This window comes from Eschrichtius robustus, chromosome 12 (assembly GCF_028021215.1).
Source record: "Eschrichtius robustus isolate mEscRob2 chromosome 12, mEscRob2.pri, whole genome shotgun sequence".
NCBI lineage: Eukaryota > Metazoa > Chordata > Mammalia > Artiodactyla > Eschrichtiidae > Eschrichtius > Eschrichtius robustus.
In genome coordinates this window covers 36534666-36555938 of record NC_090835.1, presented here as the reverse complement: position 1 = coordinate 36555938, position 21273 = coordinate 36534666, and the positions used below count along the sequence as shown (strand labels likewise).

Sequence of the window (21273 nt, the reverse complement as noted above, 5' to 3'; positions counted from 1 at the left end):
CTCTGGTGAGGTGGGGTGATGTCCCTCCCATCTTTAAAGCACCCCTGCCTTTTCCCATCTCCCTCCAGCACCAGTGGAGTCTGCTCTTTGGGCAGGAGCATGATGTCACTGGGGGAGTGGGGCTGGGGGAGAGGCATCTCCTGCATCCTGCCCCGCAGGCCAGACTCTGGGGCTCCCCCTCCTCTGCCAAAGCTGCAGCTCCCACAGCACAGCCTGGCCCCCCAGGCAAGAGCACAGTGGTCTTAATATACGTTGGTATGTGGCTGATGAAGACAGGCATCAGGCCAAGTGTCGCTGTCACAAAGTCAAGTGTTATTGTGAAAAAGGAGCAGGGCTGCCTACGTGCCCAGCTGCCCTTCGCCAGCATTTTTTTCCCTGGCTCAAGGTCTTACTGAAGTTCCAAGAAGTCTCAGAAGCCCGCGGGACAGGATTTTCCTAATTTAATAAGCAATCTCAGCTTCATAGGCAAAGCCCTCTGACTCCTTCCTTCCTCTGATACCCATCTCCTTCCCGTCTAGAAAATGCCACCCAGGGTGGTTTCTCCCTCCTGGAAAGGACAGGGAAAGCCCCTCATTTCCAGCTCACACAAATGGCATCAGTTAATTTAGTACAGAAATACACAGATACAATAATGGTAATAATTATGTGATATAAGTATTAACTTCATCCCTCTCCTTGCAGGTTGTGTGGAAAACCCCTGCACTATCCTCACCAGCTCTCAGGGGCGGTGACGATAAAAAGAACAATAGTAATTATGAGAAGCGTGCTTTGAAGACAGAGAAACCACAAGGCCCATCTCAACATATGAATACAAAAATAGAATTCACACATAGAAGCATTTCCAGGAGTGAATAACACACGGTACCGTGGAGGCGGCGGCGGGGTGCGGGGTACGGACCAGTAGAAGCTGTCCATAATTTTCCAAGCTCAGGTGTTCCTTGTTCAGGATTTTTAACTCCTTCTCCCTGTTTTCCAGAGTAACTTCCCCAGGGGACCCAGCCTAGCAGCCAGTGCAGAGCCTGGGATAGAGGGGCAGAGCTGGCTGCAGCTCTGAGACCCATTCATGGGGCTCTGCGCTGTCTCCCCACCCTCTTCCATGGCCCCTCTCTCCTCCTCCCCCCACGGCCCTCCTCCTCTGCTTTTACGTGCTGACATCCCAGCCACAGCTACCCCAGGCCAGAGGCTTCCCAAAGTGCTGTCAGGTTAACCTCAGTGCTTCTGGTTCACTCACTGTGCAAAGAGGGGAAGAGGGGCATTTTTCGGACCCCAGTTCTCTAGAGGTGGTAGGGGCTGGGGGGTGGGGGGAAGGAGTGCGGGGGTGACTCGGATAAAATCCAAGGCAGAGTCTGGGTTTGAGTTCAGTGGGGCAGGAAGCCCTGTCTTGCTTTTTATCTGTTTTTTCCTCCTTCCTTCATCTTGGTTTTTAATGGAGGGAATCTCGAACCTGATGATTTTGTCTCCCTCCTGTCGGTTTTGTGCGTCACTGACTTGTTCACATGCAGGCTGGGAACAACTTTTCATTTAGTCCTCCTCTTCCTCCCCCTCCACGCTCCCCAGCCAAAGAAACACATTACTGCTGATGGCAAAAACACCTCCCTACAAGCCCAGACAGATTGTGTCCTGGCCACCTGAGCCAACAGCACCCCCAAGAACCAGCAGGACTTAGAAGCTTCCCCCTACATTTTTTTTCCCTTAAAAGAAAAAAAGGCTTCATAAATGAACCATCCGTGACAAACCCTTATTTAGCAGAAACCAAAGATCCCAGGGTGGGAAACATCTGGCTCCTGGGCTAATTGATGCCTTCTGGGGTCCTTGAGAATACCTGCCCCTGGGTCCCACAGGCAGTCCTAGGGTCTCCCACCCTCTCCCCATCTCAAAAGCCTCAATATTCTGTGGCCCCCCCCCAGGCAAAGCCCTGCCCCTTGTCCTGACCACCAGCTGCAGCTTGCTCCCAGAGCTGCCACATCCCCACCCTCCCAGGCTGTGGGCCAGCTTGCATTGCCCTGGGAAAGATAGCTCACTCCTCCAACCACCCCACACTTCCCCAGCTCCCCTCTCCCTATCTCTAGTCCACAGAGATGGGGGATAACATTCTCCTAGAATTCACCCCCTCCCTGCTCATCAACATGGAGACCTTGATGGTGGGGAGGGGCAATCCCATCAGGAGGTGTGGGCATCCCAGGAAACCTGGCCTGGCCGCTCCAGGACCTGATGAAGGGATGTCAGGCTTGGAGGTCCAGACCATCCCCAGGTCCCAGAGAGCTCTAGTAGTCTATGCTTCTGTGATTCTGAGATGCAGAAGAGGGGTTGTGCAGTGGCAGGGAACTACCAAGATATCAGGGCACAAAGTGTGAGGGGGTCTTGCTGTTCCACCTTCTCAGCGCCTCCACTTTCCCTCCCCACCTCAGTCAGGGTAGGTCTTCTTAGCAGGTACTAGCTTAGAGGCAACTTCCACCCTCCTCAGCTGCCTGAGGGCCCCCTGCCCAGACACCTCCTCAGCTGCACCCACACACCCAGTCTAAGGGTCACTCAGAATGGCCATTGTTCTGCAGGCTGGGTAAAAAACACCCAGCCCTCTTGCTTCCGGCACAAGTGGAAATGTGCTCTGGGGGCCTCATTCAAGAACAAATAGCAGGCCCACTGGAGTTGCCAGCAGCCCGAGGGTGCTGGCTCCAGCCTGGGACTGAGAGCACAGAGAGGGGCAGGGAACTGGCCCAGGGCACAAGGCCCTCCATCAGGCCCCAGCCTATCCTGTGGGCAGCCTGGTAGGGGTCTGGGGGCAGAGATTCCCATCTCTAAGAGGCAATCAGGCATGTTGGCCCCCTCTGCCCTAGCTGGGTGGGTGGGAGAGGCTGGGGGCTGCTGCTGGCCACTTGGCCCATCCCGACCACCCCCTCTCCTCCTCCCTCTTCTATGTGGCCTCCACCTCCCGGGGTGTCCGATTACGCTCGGCTTGCACCCGGCTCTTTACCTTCTTGCCTAGTTCCAGCCCCACCCAGCTCTTGCCCTTGGCCTGTTTGCTGCGGCCTCGGCTGCGGGAGGGGCACCACACACGCTCACAGTACTCATCCACCCGGGGCAGGTTGGCGAAGCCGATGAGCTGCAGGATGTCCTTATACCAGGCCTTGGAGGGGGTGGAGGCTGGGCCTCCTTGGGCTGCAGGCTCCTCTGGCCTCGGCTCCCGGGGGAACAGAGTGTCAAGCTGTGCAGCCATGATCACCTCCAGAGCCAGGCGGACCACCACTTGGGAGAAGCCGTGCTCCAGCGTCATGCAGGTGTAGGTGCCCGCATCCAGGCGGTTGAGCCTGCGGAACAGCAGCCCCTGTTCCGTTTGCAGGATGCGCTCATCTGTCTTCACCTGCTGGGGGTGTGGGAGGGCGTGAGGGCGCCTGGAGCAGGGCCTGCACCATCAACTTCTCTGCCCCTGCTTTTCCAAATTTGCCATCTCAGGGCTCATTCTCCACTTCCCAGCAGCTTGGCCGGCTCAGCCTCCTCGACCGTGAGCTAATTGCAGGCAGGGACTCACCTTCCCATAATCCAGGACAGGGCCTTCTCAAAGATTTGACTGACTGGTTTCTCCCCTACTCAGAGCTCTGGATCCCCTGTCTTGGCCTTGGGGGGCCCTGGCACATATTCCCAGGGAACAGAGGGTTAAAAAGTATTTATGGGCTTTTACTCAGGGGGGCTATACCCCCAGACCCAGGACAAGAACTCCCCTCCACTCTACACACACACACACACACACACACACACACACACACACACACACACACACACACAGCCCTCCCTGTCTTGGTCTGCATTGCCCGCTCCCCCCCACAGTGCAGGGCCCACAGCCCCATCACAGTGTAGGAGGTGGAACACGGTTCCGATCCAGCCCCGTCTCTGGCCTGGACCCTGTCTGGGCTTTAGTCCGCACATGTGTACTTTGAGGCAGCACTGCTTGGGTGGTGAGTGTTGTGTAACTCCATCTCATCGCTCCCCTGCCCCTTCCCCCCTGGGGGAGACTTCTCAGTGCCCAGCCCAACAGCTGGCCCAAGGCTGGCCTCCCCCAGTTCTCAAGCTGGAAGGAGAGCCCCTCCTGTGATCAACCCACTCCCTCCTCTTCCCTACCCGTGGGAGCGGCTTGCGAATGGTTCTTCACCCTGCCCCCACCCACACCCAGCCTCAGGCCCCAGACTGAAGCCATCTCTGGGCTTGACAGACTTTTCTGGATGGGGGAGGAGAGGGCCTAGGCAGACAGCTGGACTCCAGGGAGGACGTGTGGGACCAGGCAGTGTGTGAGTGTGTGTGTGTGGTGGAGGTGTGTGTGCAAAGGCCAGTGATCAGGGGCCCAGGCCTAAGGCAGAGGAGGACCAAGAACCCCTGGGGAAGAGACCCCTTTGAAGATGAGCCACATGTGTAAGCACGGGGGCCTTCCTGGCCAGCTTAGACCCCTTGCCTCTCTTCTGTCTCTGCTACCGCGCTCTCAGACAGAGCCCAGCTCAGTGCCCAGGAGTTTGTGGGCCCCCTGTCACTGGAGAAGTTCTACCACATCTGGCCTGGGTGTTCCCAGATGGCAGGAACAGGGGCACCTCCTTCTAGGCACCCCAGGGGCTTTAATACATACTTTTCTTAAGTTGATCTTGGCAAGTTCCCCCCAGAGTTCATGGAGGGGTGTGACCTCAGGACACAGGCAGGCTGGAGCCAGGGTCCTCGCTCACCTGGTCAGGCCTCTCGTCCCCTGGCCTCTGTAAGAACCAGCGCACAGTGGCCTGGGGGGACTTGGGCAGGCACTCCAGGAAGGTGCTGTTGTGCTCTGTGCCGTAGACTGTGGTGGTCGCCACGAGTCCCGCAGTCTCTTCTGGAAGGATTTGGAGGTGGGCTCAGCTCAGGAACTATAGGACCCCTGGGACCACCCACTGACTCCCTCAGTCCAGGAGCTCCCATGAATGCGACAGGGACCTAGGTGTCTACTGATCCCTAAGCCGCTCACTCTGCCCAAAGACCCTAACCCATGTGCTGACAGGAGCTGCCCACATAGGGAAATTGAGGACTGCCTGTTACTACAAGAACGGCCTGAGGCCATACTTCACAGGGGTCAAGCCCAGGCCACAGGGGTGAGTGGGGGCCCTGTGAGAGCCCAGCTGGCGCCCCCATGCCCGCCGCCACTCACCCTCCTGGCTCTGGCCCAGGCACTGCAGGGCAGGGTTGCCATGCCGGATGTCCTGCCGGCGGAACCGGCGCTTGCTGGTGCCGGGCCGGTAGCGGGTACAGGAGGCACCATCCCAGGCACAGTACGGGTCCCGGGCCAGGCAGCACTCTGCACAGGCACTGCCGTAAGTCTCACACTGGTGCAGCTGCAGCCGGGCCACGCCCAGCCTCGAGCCCACGTACAGCATTTGCTGGGAGGGACATAGGCAGAGCCCGAGGTGAGCCTGTGCTCTGCCTAGAAGCAGCTAGGCTCTCAGCTCCCTTGGCTTTCCTGAGACCCCTGACATTCGCAAGAGTCTTCCAGAACCTCCTGAGTGCATTCCCAGAAGAAAAAATGTTTATCACCCACCTGATCTACATCAGATCCTATGCTAGGACGTGGAGGGAATGGGGCACACCTGGGGTCTTTTCTCTAAGGGGCTTCTCCAGACCCTCCCGGCAGCAGACCTTTGCCCTCTACCCCAGTGGCCTTTATCCTGTCTTGCCTCTGACTTTGGAGGTGAGCCCTGCTTTAAGCAATCCCAGTACCAAAGTCAAGATTTACCCAAAGATGAACTGGGGCAGATGAACTTGGGGAGATTTTGCCACTTGCAAAAGGACACACAGCAGGCCTCTAAAATCTATTTGATTTAAAATCTGGATCTTGTTTTCAAGCACGTTTTTGTCTCCCCCGAGGAACTGGCCTTTGTGGATCTCCCCTTATCTGAACACATGCTCACTTACTCCGGGCCTCCCGCTCCCGCTGGTTTCATGCACGGGAATCTCAGCTCCCAGCTGAACTCTAAACCTTCATTGCAGGGCTTAATCAGGCAGCCCCAGGGCCTGCTGTGACTCAACTTTCCATGAGACAACAAGAGTGCTCAGGGAAACTTCAGGAGACAGGTGGAGAGGAAGGAGGAGTGGGGAGAGATGGCAGCTACTCTTACCCTTTTGACGGAGATCTCCATCTCAGTGATGGGTGTTGGCACCTGGGAAAGAAGCAAGACCTCCCCTGCATCCCTGTTTTCAGCCTCTTCCAGACTCTGGGTGGAAACCATCTTTTTCCCAGGCCAGTGCACTCCCTGGCAACTAAGGCCAGACAGTCTCTCCTACGTTAGAAAGGTCCTCTCTCCCTGGCTGGCCTCCAAGGCTTGGCTACAAGCACAAAGCTCTGGTGTCCCCTCCCACAGTCCAGTTCCCCAGCAATGAGGCAGCTGTCCCAAATCACCCATCCCATGTGGGGAAGCACAACAGTTCCCCAAACACAGATGATCCCCTGTCTGACTCTATAGAGGGGTCAACAGAACCCCTTGGGGAGTTGGGGTGTCAGCCGCCCCTCACTGCAACTTGAAACTGGCAGGGCTTTGTCAAGGGGTGATCGCCTTGGCCATCCCTCACTGGGCCCCCCAACTCTCAGCTCACAGGCTGCATCTCCAGGCCCTGCAGTCATTTAGAAGCATCGGCAAGGCCTCTGCAGCAGTGAGCGTCATCACTTTCACTCCCCACTGGCCGCAGGTTCAGTACAGCAGGCCCATCTCCCTCCTGCACTTTGCTCCTGCTTTCTCCTAGCCAGGCCTAGATGCAGGGACGGGGCTTGAGGGGACCCTTCCCATCAGTTCTCCCCACTCACCTTAAACACCTGGAGCTCCTCCAGAACCACCTCCTCAGGTTCAGCAGGGCCCCCCACCTGGAGGGCAATGACCTTGAGCACGGAGCCTGAGTCTGGGGCAGGGGAGGAGGGGTCAGTGGGAGAGGAAGGGGCAGCATAGGTCCTCACACACCTCCCCTGCCCGGCCACCCCACTCAGCCCACCCACCAGTCCCCAGGAAGATGACGTCATAGGTCCCGTCCTCTGCCTCCACGCGGTCCACCACGATCTGACGCAACTGCTGGGCCAGGTGGGTTTTGACGAGGACAGGGCGACCCCGCCGAGGACGCACGGGCCGGAACATGAGTGGGTGGGCTCGGGCAAACTGCAGCACCTCATCCGGGTAGTCCTTGGTGCTGCCAAAGGGTCGTCCTGGCTGTGCGGTCATCTTGCTGGGGCACTGTGGGCAGCGGCAAAGGGAGTGCCTGAAGCTTCCTGTGATGTCACATTCCCCACCCCAGTCTGTTTCTAGGCTCCACTGGCTGGGCACGCCAACCTCAGAGGGACCGCTTGTGGACCCTTCACGCTGTAGGAGAGACTCCTTAGTGTGGTCTGGGCTCTGCTCCCATCCTCACCCCACCCAGCCCAGCTGCTCTGGAGCCCCAGCTCAGCCGCTGCCTTGGGGCCACACGCAGACACAGGCCTGTCCTCAGGCAGAGCCCCTCCTGGCATCTACTCAGCCCTCTTCCCTGCCCTGTTCCCAGGCAGATACTCACCACACCAGGACGGGGAAAGGGTACCTTGCCCGCATAGGGCCCCCACTGGTGCTGGGGACCATCTTGGTGGGCAAAGGGCCCCTTGAAGACCTCCCAGATATCAGCCACGTGGTACACGCAGACGGCATAGCCCTGGAACACAGCACTGCCAAGGGCGGACAGGGACAGTCAGGCCAGGGGGGCTGTCAGAGGCGGGAAGGGGGCAGCCTGGCTCCATAGGGAGGAGAGAGGATGATGGTGCCTGCAGTCAGCGGAGACCAGAAAACGAGGACCCCCAGGCAGAGAGTACAGCCACGGAGTCACCGAGTCAGGGACAGAGACGGGGACCCATGGCGAGGCCGGACGTGAAGGCAGGGGCTCAACAGGGGAGGCTGCAGTGCAGAGACGGGGCCGGGGTGGAGGGGAGGGGAGGCCGTGTGCCCACCTGACCGTGCTGAACAGAGCGTACACCTCCAGGCTCTTCCCTGCATTGGGCCACAGCAGGAACACGTCCTCTGGAGACAGAAGGCCACGACCAATGCCTGCCACTCACTGGCTCTGAGCCCTCCCCAGCCCTCACCCAGCCGGCCCTGGCCATGCCCTTACCCAGCTGGTCAAAGTGGGTCTCGGCACCTCCAGGGCCAGGCACGGAGCAGAGCAGCCTGGCCTTGAGGAAGGTGCTCCATTTGCTCACCAGCACCCGCTGGCCGCCTGCGTCATTCTGGGGAGTGGGGGCCAGTCAGCCTTGGGTCCCAAGGACAGGCCCCTCCTCCTGTTCCTCCACCCTCACCCTTGTGGGGGAGGCATGGATGTCGGCTCCACACCCTTGCCCCGGTTTGCCTACTGCTGCGGCTTGGGACGGGTCTGGGAAGGCACATACGGCCAGGATGTGAACCTCACTGTCCCTGCCACAGCTCTCACCACGCAGACGCGGCCCACGCGGCTGACGACACGGCCCGGGCCTCCATCAGGTGAAGGGACTGTCTCCGAGAAGAAGAAGTACACCTTGTCATCGTCCTGGTCGGAGTTGTCAGGGATCCGGGTGGCCATCACAAACCTGGGGTCTGTGAGGTAACAGGGTGGAGCTGGTGGGGGCCTCACGGGGGACGAACAGGGTGGGGGGTGAGCCAGTGAGGAGGGGAGGAGGTGCAGGGACCCCACTGGAGGCCGGAGTCCCAGGCAGTGGAGTGGGGATGGGTTGCCCCTCTGGTCCCCACTCCAGCGTCAGCTCTCCCACCTCCCTGCCAGTGCCAGGGGCAGACCCCAGCCAGCCTCGCCCTCAGCAGACCCCTGGGCTCACCGTGCAGGAGGTTCTGGTCAGAGTCAGAACGCAAGGCCGGTCGGGGACCCCCACTTCGGAAGATCATGGCTTCACGCCCCAGGAAGTCAGCATTGAGGCCCGTGTACAGCTCCCCTCCTAGGGTGAGGGTAGGGGGCAGAGTCAGAGGAGGAGGGCCAGGCCCTGTACCCAGACCCCATCCCTTCCCAGTGACGTCGGCCGGCTCCCACCCTTGTCATGCCCGCCCTGGCCTGGGCATCACCCACCTACAAAGGTGCTGGCGAAGGGACGGCTGGGCTCGTGTGGGCACCTCCCCCGCCCACTTTCCACACTGCGGGGCTCCAGACGGAGCACATGCTGGGGAGAGGGAGGGAGGAGGGAGGGAGAGGCGTCACCTAGGAAAGCAGAGCCAGCCCCGACCCGGGCAGCGATGGCCATCGCGTGCGGCTGGAGAGTGGGGGTGGGCGGAAGGCGCCCTCATTCAGGACCTTGCCGGCAGGGTCAGCTCCCTGGCACAAAGGTGCCTTTCAGGCTCTGACCCCTCTGCCCTGACCCAGGCTCAATGGGGAGCGTTCAGACAACAGGGAGGAAATGTCACTGCTTCCCAGTCCCTTGCGGGGCCGCCCCGGCTCACCTCTCCACGACGCCCAACGGCAATGAGGGCGCAGGTTGGCTGGAAGGCACCAGTGCCACACGCCAGCAGGTGGGTCCGGTTGTGGGGCTGCAGCACCCGCACAAAGTTGGCACACTCCACCTAGGGGGAGGGGGGATGGGGGGATGATCTAGGGCGGGGGGCAGATTCTTCAGCACCGTCAGGAGCCTTCAAGATCTGCTTCAAGTGGCCCCAGAACAGGCAGCAGGGGAGCAGCCCCAGGCTCTCCTGGGGGTCAGGGACTGGGTGTTGGTCATGGTGGGGGGCAGCCACTCCCGACATCACTCACCGAAGGATCTCTTCCCTTGCGAACACACTCCTCCCTTTGTCCTGGCTGCGGTGGCCACAGCACCTGAAACACAGCCTGTGTGACCCCTGACCTCACAGCCTCAGTTGACCCAGCTGGCCTCCCATCTGGAGTTGCCCAGCTCTCAGACAGAGCCGCTTCCCGGTCAGTCCACCTCACCTCCCGGGGATCCAGCCATGCCTGGTCCAGCCGCAGAGAGTAGATGGCATCACGGCCGCCCAGAAACAGGCGGTCCCGGTACTCGTCCAGGTAGAGGGCCCGGAGGTCCAGGGAGCCCCGGGGACCCAGAAAGACGGCAGAGCGGTTGGCAGAAAGGAGGTCTAGGAGGGAGGGAGGGAGGGGGTCAGGGCCTGCTGCTCAGCCCACTTCTCTAGCCAATCTGTGGAGGTGGAGGGTCCCAGCTGTGCATTCACCGTCCCCGCCCCCACTCACATCTGGAAAATGTTTCCATGCAAGGGGTGCTGGAGGGCTTCAGGGAAATGACTCCTGGGGGTGGGTGGGACAGGGGGCTCTGAGCCCCCCACCCAGCCCAGCCCACCCAGGGGCCTGCCCCCTACACCTTCACTCCGTGGCCCCCTGGTATTCAGTTAACATCTCCTTCCCCCTGGCCCATCTGTGCTCTACCCAGTCCCTAGGGAAGATGGCCCCACTGGCAGAACTTATGGCAGCAAGCTGGGTGAAGTGCTGGGAGAGCCTGGAGGAAGGGTGGGTGGTCTGAGCAGCGTGCAAGGCTGACTCAGTGGGACAAGCAGATGGACAGGGGAGAGCGTTCCATCAGAGGGAGCACCTGGCTAAGGCCTGGGTGTGGGAGATGCCAGGTATGGCCAGGTGGATCTCTAGGCTCTGGTCCAGGGATATGGCTAAAGAGGGTTTTCTCTTCCATAGACGCTGCCCACCCAGGTCCCAGGGATGGGGGTGGCTCTCTGGGGATGATGATCCCAGGAGGTGGGGATCCTGAAGTAGGTCCTTGGGGTCCAGCTAGGTAGCTGGAGATGATGGGTGGGCAAGGGCAGAGCAGCAGGATGTGGTGGGAAGGGGCGATGGCCACCATTGGGAAGGTGAGGTATCCAAGCCCAAAAGGTCATCCTCTCTATCCCCAAACTCATTAACAGCCTCTTCCAGGAAGCCCTCCATGCCTGACAGTACTTTGGAGGAGATTTGCCCTATTTGGACCTTTTCTTGTAGCCGGACTTAGCCCAAAGCCACAGCTCCCAGGGAAGGACCACATTCCACAACCCCCGGCCCCCCCCACCCCCGCCCTGACTCCCTTCAGACTCTCCAGAGTGGAGCCATGTCTCCCGCCTCCGACTCTCCAGAGAAGGCCTGGGTCTCCCTCCTCGGACTGGGGTTCCTGGGGGAAGGTGATCACCCCTCTGGTTTCCCCAGGAAGAAGAATCTGTGGAGAGCCTCTGTCTCATCTGATTTAGAAGAGGCCTGTGCCAGCTGCAGCACAACATATCAGGTTAGATCTGCAGAGGAGCCTCCTGGGCCAGGATGGGCAAAGAAGGGAGGCTACAAAGAGCCTCGTGGATGGAGGGGAAGAGGAAAGGCCAGCATTGCAAAGTGGGCTGCAAGAGGCAGGAGGGGGAACAGGGCTGTGGGCATAGGGTGAGGGACCCCACTGCAGGGCGGACGAGAGGGACAGGATGCTGCCCTCTTCCCCACTGTCTGCCCTGGGCAAGGGGCCCAGCTGAGAGCAGACAGATACTCCAGACCTGCCCTCTCTGACCCCTCCCCATCTCTCTCTGCCCATCTCTACTGAGGTCTCTCTCCTTTTCTCAGCAGTCCCCTCAGTTTCTCCCCCAGTGTGTCTCTGTCTCTCCCACCTCCACCCTGGCCATGTCTTCCAGGACCTGTCCCCCTCCCCCTGCCTTTCTCCCAGGCTCCTGCCTCTGGCGGCCAGCCGGGAGCACAAGCCAGGGAGTGACTGTAAAGCCCTTCCCACAGGCTGTGCTGGGAGTGACTGCATCCCTCCTGCTGTCAGAACAGACTGCCCTGGGCTGGCTGGGGTCCCACAGCTGGGGTATGGCAGGGTCCAGGGCTCCCAGGGACACACACACAAACAGGGTGAGCACTGCCCTACCTCGGTAGGAGAGCCGCAGGCGGGGCACGCTGGGGCCAGGGCTGAGGCTGCCGCCGCGGAGCAGGAGGCCCCACAGGAGGCAGCAGATGGCCCAGGCTGAGGGGGCCATGCTGGGGAACCGGGACACCAAGCTGCTTGTAGAGCTGCCCTGGGTCCTGCCGCTGCCGCTGCCGCTGGTTGTAGTTTGCTCCGTTGCCGCCAGGCCTGCCACTTATAAGGCAACAGCTCCACCCCCTCCCAGGCCAGGAAGGCGGGGAGGAAGAGGGAGGGAGCAAGTGCCCTGCCATCCACCTGCAGCCTCTCATTCCACCTCGGCTGATGCCTCTGTGTCAGAGTAGCTGACACCTTGAGCGAGAATCCTGGTGCTTCCAGGATTCTAGAAACTCCTGCAAGTTACCAGCCCGGGCCTTCAGATGGTGCTCAGGAAACTTGGGGGCATCAGAGAATGAAGGACGTGGCCCAGACCACACAGCAGCCTGAGAACAGGTCTTGCTCAGTCCTGCCCCTTCCTGGGACCCTCTCTTGCTTCTCAGGCTCCTGAGGGTACTGGGACCCCACCTCCCTTCCTATCTCATTCCTGAAAGAGAAACAGCTCAGTCTCTGAGTCAGCGTGAGAAGGACCCAGGGACCTGGATCCCTGTCTCCCTGTCCCCATCTCCTCTCAAAATATACATGCCTCTTGACCTGGTATTGGGCAAAGTGCTACTCAGGGAGGCCACCTTGCCTCTGGATTCCCTGAAGAACCTTGGCCAAGGCCTTTCCCTCTCTGGGTCTCAGTCTCCTCCTTCCAGAGCCAGGGACCAGCCACCTTAGGTGTAACAGGCTCTATAAACTGGTGAGGGGTGCTTGTGCAGCAGCTGCCATGATGGTGATCATATCCTGGGCCCTTGGAGGGGTGGAGCTCCTCTGTGTCCATCTCCCTGGGGAGATGTTTCAGCCTAGTAGCCCGGGCTGGGCGCCAGTGTCTGGCTGGAGATTGAGCCAGACAGCCCCTCAACCAGCATGTGGCCATCAGCTATGGGTGGGAGGCCCAACAACTCCTCAACCTGCCAGCTCACCCTGGGGATCTAAGCTCAGCCAGCTCCCAGCTGTGACTGCAGGGGAGGCCTGGGTCTACTGGAACAGGATGCGGGGGCAGCCCATTCCACACTGCAGAAAAGCAGCCTGTGGCAGGGGCTAAACTTGTTGTGTGGCCTCGAGCATGTCCTCTTCCTCTCTGGGTCTGGATCCCAGTCTGGGAAGGGGGTAAGGATCTTCTGTAAAGATCTCTGCTTGCAGGGAATTCCCTGGCAGTCCAGTGGTTAGGACTCTGCAGGACTCCGTGCTTTCACTGCCAAGGGCCTGGGTTCCATCCCTGGTTGGGGAACTAAGATTCCACGAGCCACGTGGCACAGCTAAAAAAAAAAAAAAAACAACATTAAGATCTCTGCTTGCTGGTTGCAGGTGGGAAAAAACCCCAAGTGTGCCCTTGGTGTCTGGGATCAATGGGCCCAGCCACAGACATCTTGTGCCATCTAATGGACAAACTAGGAACTGCAGGAGGTCCCACAGCTGCCGGCTGTCTCAGGCCCTGTGATGGGCAGCAGGGCCACACAGCAGAAACCACACCCTCTTAGGACAGCAGGCAGTAACCAGGCAACCTTAATAGAAAGAGGCAGGGGCAGTGGGAGATGCTCCAGTGATTGCTTCTTTTTAAAAATTTATAAAATTTATTTATTATTTTTTCCTAAGTATAGTTGATTTACAATATTGTGTTAGTTTCAGATGTACAGCAAAGTGATTTGGAGATATATATATATATATATCCTTTTTCAGATCCTTTTCCATTGTAGATTACTACAACATATTGAATATAGTTCCCTGTGCTATACAGTAAATCCTTTTTGTTTATATATAGTAGTGTGTATCCCATACTCCTAATTTATCCCTCCCCCTTTCCCCTTTGGTAACCATAATTTTGTTTTCTATGTCTGTGAGTCTGTTTCTATTTTGTAAATAAGTTCCTTTGTATTATTTTTTACATTCCACATATAAGTATTATCATTATTGTTTATCCTGCTCCGTCTGACTTAACTTCACTCACTACGATCATCTCTAGGTCCATCCATGTTGCTGCAAATGGCAATATTTCACTCTTTTTTATGGCTGAGTAATACTCCATTGTGCATATATATACATATATATGTATACATATGCCACATTTTCTTTATCCATTCATCTATCAACGGACATTTAGGTTGCTTCCATGTCTTGGTTACTGTAAGCAGTGCTGCTATGAACTTTGGGGTGCATGTGTGTTTTCTGTTTTCTTTTAATTTTTTTATGTTTATTTTTCATTTATTTATTTATTCTTATTAGTCATCCATTTTGTACACATCAGTGTATACATGTCAATCCCAATCTCCCAATTCATCCCACCACCACCACCACCCCCCGCTGCTTTCCCCCCTTGGTGTCCATACGTTTGTTCTCTACTTCTGTGTCTCAATTTCTGCTCTGCAAACCGGTTCATCTGTACCATTTTCTAGGTTCCACCTATTTGTGTTAATATATGATATTTGTTTTTCTCTTTCTGACTTACTTCATTCTGTATGACAGTCTCTAGATGCATCCACGTCTCTACAAATGACCCAATTTTGTTCCCTTTTATGGCTGAGTAATATTGCATTGTATATATGTACCACATCTTCTTTATCCATTCACCTGTCGATGGGCATTTAGGTTGCTTCCATGACCTGGCTATTGTAAATAGTGCTGCAATGAACATTGGGGTGCATGTGTCTTTTTGAATTATGGTTTCCTCTGGGTATATGCCCAGTAGTGGGATTGGTGGGTCATATGGTAATTCTATTTTTAGTTCTTTAAGGAACCTCCATACTGTTCTCCATAGTGGCTGTATCCATTTACATTCCCACCAACAGTGCAAGAGGGTTCCCTTTTCTCCACACCCTCTCCAGCATTTGTTGTTTGTAGATTTTCTGATGATGCCCATTCTAACTGGTGTGATACCTCGTTGTAGTTTTGATTTGCATTTCTCTAATAATTAGTGATGTTGAGCAGCTTTTCATGTGCTTCTTGGCCATCTGTATGTCCTCTTTGGAGAAATGTCTATTTAGGTCTTCTGCCCATTTTTTGATTGGGTTGTCTGTTTTTTTAATATCGAGCTGCATGAGCTGTTTATATATTTTGGAGATTAATCCTTTGTTCGTGATTCATTTGCAAATATTTTCTCCCATTCTGAGGGTTGTCTTTTAGTCTTGTTTGTAGTTTCCTTTGCTTTGCAAAAGCTTTTAAGTGTCATTAGGTCCCATTTGTTTATTTTTGTTTTTATTTCCATTACTCTAGGAGGTGGATCAAAAAAGATCTTGCTGTGATTTATGTCAAAGAGTGTTCTTCCTATGTTTTCCTCTAAGAGTTTTATAGTGTCTGGTCTTACATTTAGGTCTTTAACCCATTTTGAGTTTATTTTTGTGTATGGTGTTAGGGAGTGTTCTAATTTCATTCTTTTACATGTAGCTGTCCAGTTTTCCCAGCACCACTTATTGGAGAGACTGTCTTTTCTCCATTGTATATCCTTGCCTCCTTTGTCATAGATTAGTTGACCATAGGTGCATGGGTTTATCTCTGGGCTTTCTATCCTGTTCCATTGATCTATATTTCTGTTTTTGTACCAGTACCATATTGTCTTGATTACTGTAGCTTTGTAGTATAGTCTGAAGTCAGGGAGTCTGATTCCTCCAGCTCCGTTTTTTTCCCTCAAGACTGCTTTGGCTATTCGGGGTCTTTTGTGTCTCCAAACAAACTTTAAGATTTTTTGTTCTAGTTCTGTAAAAAGTGCCATTGGTAATTTGATAGGGATTGCATTGAATCTGTAGATTGCTTTGGATAGTATAGTCATTTTCACAATGTTGATTCTTCCAATCCAAGAACATGGTATATCTCTCCATCTGTTGGTATCATCTTTAATTTCTTTCAACAGTGTCTTATAGCTTTCTGCATACAGGTCTTTTGTCTCCCTAGGTAGGTTTATTCCTAGGTATTTTATTCTTTTTGTTGCAGTGGTAAATGGGAGTGTTTCCTTAATTTCTCTTTCAGAGTTTTCATCATTAGTGTATAGGAATGCAAGAGATTTCTGTGCATTAATTTTGTACCCTGCAACTTTCCCAAATTCATTGATTAGCTCTAGTAGTTTTCTGGTGGCATTTTTAGGATTCTCTATGTATAGTATCATGTCATCTGCAAACAGTGACAGTTTTACTTCTTCTTTTCCAATTTGTATTCCTTTCATTTCTTTTTCTTCTCTGATTGCCGTGGCTAGGACTTCCAAAACTACGTTGAATAATAGTGGTGAGAGTGGACATCCTTGTCTTGTTCCTGATCTTAGAGGAAACGGTTTTCAGTTTTTCACCATTGAGAACGATGTGTGCTGTGGGTTTGTTGTATATGGCCTTTATTATGTTGAGGTAGGTTCCCTCTATGCCCACTTTCTGGAGAATTTTTATCATAAATGGGTGTTGAATTTTGTCAAAAGCTTTTACTGCATCTATTGAGATGATCATATGGTTTTTATTCTTCAATTTGTTAATATGGTGTATCACATTGATTGATTTGCATATATTGAAGAATCCTTGCATCCCTGGGATAAATCCCCCTTGATCATGGTGTGTGATCCTTTTAATGTGTTGTTGGATTCTGTTTGCTAGTATTTTGTTGAGGATTTTTGCATCTATATTCATCAGTGATATTGGTCTGTAATTTTCTTTTTTTGTAGTGTCTTTGTCTGGTTTTGGTATCAGGGTGATGGTGGCCTCATAGAACGAGTTTGGGAGTGTTCCTTCCTCTGCAATTTTTTGGAAGAGTTTGAGAAGGATGGGTGTTAGCTCTTCTCTAAATGTTTGATAGAATTCACCTGTGAAGCCATCTGGTCCTGGACTTTTGTTTGTTGGAAGACTTTAAATCACAGTTTCAATTTCATTACTTGTGATTAGTCTGTTCATATTTTCTATTTCTTCCTGGTTCAGTCTTGGAAGGTTATACCTTTCTAAGAATTTGTCCATTTCTTCCAGGTTGTCCATTTTATTGGCATAAAGTTGCTTGTAGTAGTCTCTTAGGATGCTTTGTATTTCTGCCGTGTCTGTTGTAACTTCTCCTTCTTCATTTCTAATTTTATTGATTTGAGTCCTCTCCCTCTTTTTCTTGATGAGTCTGGCTAATGGTTTATCAATTTTGTTTATCTTCTCAAAGAACCAGCTTTTAGTTTTATTGATCTTTGCTATTGTTTTCTTTGTTTCTATTTCATTTATTTCTGCTCTGATCTTTATGATTTCTTTCCTTCTGCTAACTTTGGGTTTTGTTTGTTCTTCTTTCTCTAGTTCCTTTAGATGTAAGGTTAGATTGTTTATTTGAGATTTTTCTTGTTTCTTGAGGTAGGCTTGTATAGCTATAAACTTCCCTCTTAGAACTGCTTTTGCTGCATCCCATAGGTTTTGGATCGTCATGTTTTCATTGTCATTTTTCTCTAGTTATTTTTTGATTTCCTCTTTGATTTCTTCAGTGATCTCTTGGTTATTTAGTAACGTGTTGTTTAGCCTCCATGTATTTGTGTTTTTTACGTTTTTTTCCCCTGTAGTTCATTTCTAATCTCATAGCGTTGTGGTCAGAAAAGATGCTTGATATGATTTAAATTTTCTTAAATTTACCGAGGCTTGATTTGTGACCCAAGATGTGATCTATCCTGGAGAATGTTCCGTGCGCACTTGAGAAGAAAGTGTAATCTGCTGTTTTTGGATGGAATGTCCTATAAATATCAATTAAATCTATCTGGCCTGTTGTGTCATTTAAAGCTTGTGTTTCCTTATTAATTTTCTGTTTGGTTGATCTGTCCATTGGTGTAAGTGAGGTGTTAAAGTCCTCCACTATTATTGTGTTACTGTCGATTTCCTCTTTTAGAGCTGTTAGCAGTTGCCTTATGTATTGAGGTACTCCTATGTTGGGTGCAGATATATTTATAATTGTTATATCTTCTTCTTGGATTGATCCCTTGATCATTATGTAGTGTCCTTCCTTGTCTCTTGTAACATTCTTTATTTTAAAGTCTATTTTATGTGATATGAGTATTGCTACTCCAGCTTTCTTTTGATTTCCATTTGCATGGAATATCTTTTTCCATCCCCTAACTTTCAGTCTGTATGTGTCCCTAGGTCTGAAGTGGGTCTCTTGTAGACAGCATATATATGGGTCTTGTTTTTGTATCCATTCAGCAAGCCTGTGTCTTTTGGTTGGAGCGTTTAATCCATTCACGTTTAAGGTAATGATCGATATGTATGTTCCTATGACCATTTTCTTAATTGTTTTGAGTTTGTTTTTGTAGGTCCTTTTCTTCTCTTGTGTTTCCCACTTAGAGAAGTTCCTTAAGCATTTGTTGTAAAGCTGGTTTTGTGGTGCTGAATTCTCTTAGCTTTTGCTTGTCTGTAAAGCTTCTGATTTCTCCATCGAATCTGAATGAGATCCTTGCCGGGTAGAGTAATCTTGGTTGTAGGTTCTTCCCTTTCATCACTTTAAGTATATCATGCCACTCCCTTCTGGCTTGTAGAGTTTTTGCTGAGAAATCAGCTGTTAACCTTATGGGAGTTCCCTTGTATGTTTTTTGTCATTTTTCCCTTGCTGCTTTCAATAATTGTTCTTTGTCTTTAATTTTTGTCAATTTGATTACTATGTGTCTCGGTGTGTTTCTCCTTGGGTGTATCCTGTATGGGACTCTCTGCACTTCCTGGACTTGGGTGGCTGTTTGCCTTCCCATGTTAGGGAAGTTTTCAACTATAATCTCTTCAAATATTTTCTCGGGTCCTTCCTCTCTTCTCCTTCTGGGACCCCTATAATGCGAATCTGGTTGCATTTAATGTTGTCCCAGAGGCCTCTTAGGCTGTCTTCATTTCTTTTTATTCTTTTTTCTTTATCCTGTTCTGCAGCAGTGAATTCCACCATTCTGTCTTCCAGGTCACTTATCTGTTCTTCTGCCTCAGTTATTCATCTACTGATTCCTTCTAGTGTATTTTTCATTTCAGTTATTGTATTGTTCATCTCTGTTTGTTTGTTCTTTAATTCTTCTAGATCTTTGTTAAACATATCTTGCATCTTCTCGATCTTTGCCTCCATTTTTTTCCCAAGGTCCTGGATCACCTTCACTATCATTATTCTGAATTCTTTTTCTGGAAGATTGCCTATCTCCACTTCATTTAGTTGTTTTTCTGGGGTTTTATCTTGTTCCTTCATCTGCCTTTTCACCTTGTCTATCTTTCTGTGAATGTGGTTTTTGTTCCACAGGCTGCTGGATTGTAGTTCTTCTTGCTTCTGCTGTCTGCCCTCTGGTGGATGAGGCTATCTGCATGTGTTTTCAAATTAGTTTTCCATCTTTTCCAGATGTATGCCCAGGATTGGGATTGCTGGATCATATGGTAACTATTTTTAGTTTTTTAAGGAACCTCCATACTATTTTCCATAGTGGCCGCACCAATTTACATTTCCACCAACAGTGTAGAAGAGTTCCCTTTTCTTCACACCCTCTCCAGCATTTATTATTTGTAGACTTAAAAAAATTTTTTTGTTGTTGTTGGAGTATAGCTGATTTACAATGTTGTGTTAGTTTCTGCTGTACAGAAACTACCACTTATACATATATCCACTCATTTTTAGATTCTTTTCCCATATAGGTCATTACAGAGTATTGAGAAGAGTTCTCTTTGCTATACAGTAGGTCCTCATTAGTTATCTATTTTATATATAGTAGTGTGTATATGTCAACCCCAATCTCCCAGTTTATCCATCCCCCATCCCACTTTTCCCCTGGTAACCATACGTTTGTTTTCTACATCTGTGACTCTATTTCTGTTTTGTAAGTTCATTTGTACCATTTTTTTAGATTCGCCCTATAAGTGATATCATATGATATTTGTCTTTCTCTGTCTGACTTACTTAACTATGACAATCTCTGGGTTCATCCATGTTGCTGCAAATGGCATTATTTCATTCTTTTTTTATGGCTGAGTAATATTCCATTGTATACATGTACCACTATTTGTAGACTTTTTGATGATGGCCATTCTGACCAGTGCGAGGTGGTAACTCATTGTAGTTTTGATTTTCATTTCTCTAATAATTAGTGATGTTTCGCATCTTTTCATGTGCCTGTTTGGCCATCCATATGTCTTCCTCAGAGAAATTTCTATTTAGGTCTCCTGCCCATTTAAAAAAAAATAATTTTATTTTATTATTATTTTTTAATTTATTTATTTAATTTATTTATTTTAGGCTGCATTGGGTTTTTATAGTGCACGGGCTTTCTCTAGCTGTGGAGAGTGGGGGCTACTCTTCATTGTGGTGTGAGGGCTTCTCATTGCGGTGGCTTCTCTTGTTGCGGAGCATGGCCTCTAGGCATGCGGGCTTCAGTAGTTGTGGCACGTGGGCTCAGTAGTTGTGGCTCGCAGGCTCTAGAGCACAGGCTCAGTAGTTGTGGCGCACAGGCTTAGCTGCTCCACGGCATGTGGGATCTTCCCGGACCAGGGTTCAAACCCATGTCACCTGCATTGGCAGGCAGATTCCTAACCACTGAGCCACCAGGGAAGCCCCCTCTGCCCATTTTTTTTTTTTTAAATATGAAATGAAATTTTATTTTCTCCCGATCTCTAGAGATAAAGTGGCACCACTTCAAGAGAGACACAATTCAATCATTTAAAACTCCAGTCTTAATCTAGCATCACTCTGTAATAGTACAATTCTTCCTGCGGGTAAACGGAAGCATGCTTTAAGGTTCCAGCTTATAATTATTTTACCACTAGAAGCATAACCATATTTCGAAAACCTGGTGTTTACTGTTCTGATCTATTTGCTTCACTCCCAACCATCAGTGGGTTCCCAGTTAGAGTGATGAGCCTGGAAGGAAATGAAGGCCTTTCTAAGAACTAATAAAAGACCGTCTCTTCTGCAAGTAGTGTTTATATTATGTTTGCCATTGTTTGCTGGAAGACACTCTAGGAACTGCCTATTTTTTGATTTTTTTTTTTTTTTTATATTGAGTCGTAAGAGCTATTTGTATTCTTTGGAAATTAAGCCCTTGTTGGTCGTGTCATTTGCAAATTTTTTCTCCCAGTCCATAGGTTGTCTTTTTGTTTTATTTATGGTTTCCTTTGCTGTGCAAGTGCTTATAAATTTGATTAGGTCCCATTTGTTTATTTTTTTAAAATGTTTATTTATTTGGCTGCGCCAGGTCTTAGTTGCGGCATGCGGGCTCTTAGTTGCGGTCTGCAATTTCCTGACCAGGGATCAAACCCGGGCCCCCTGCACCGGGAGCGCAGAGTCTTAACCACTGGACCACCAGGGAAGTCCCCCCATTTGTTTATTTTTGCTTTTATTTCTTTTGCCCTGGGAGACTGATTTGAGAA

The 21273-nt window shown here is 51.5% G+C and overlaps 1 protein-coding gene across 2 annotated transcripts; it reads right to left on the bottom strand.

Moving 5' to 3' along the window:
- Window positions 1-635: 635 nt before the first annotated feature.
- On the bottom strand, window positions 636-12002 carry SEMA3G (semaphorin 3G). Of its 2 annotated transcripts, none has more exons than XM_068557775.1 (16): window positions 11837-12002; window positions 9913-10073; window positions 9736-9798; window positions 9429-9548; window positions 9061-9151; window positions 8816-8932; window positions 8437-8579; window positions 8122-8236; window positions 7961-8030; window positions 7537-7681; window positions 6989-7220; window positions 6803-6894; window positions 6120-6161; window positions 5156-5384; window positions 4704-4843; window positions 636-3361 (listed from the first exon to the last, which is right to left on the bottom strand). In XM_068557775.1, the coding sequence occupies exons 1-16, from the start codon at window positions 11943-11945 to the stop codon at window positions 2912-2914; spliced, it is 2319 nt and encodes a 772-aa protein (XP_068413876.1). In that variant the 5' UTR covers window positions 11946-12002; the 3' UTR covers window positions 636-2911. The 2 variants fall into 2 exon arrangements, with proteins under 2 accessions (XP_068413876.1, XP_068413877.1); XM_068557776.1 differs by having other exon boundaries at window positions 636-3358.
- Between the last annotated feature and the right edge of the window lie 9271 nt (window positions 12003-21273).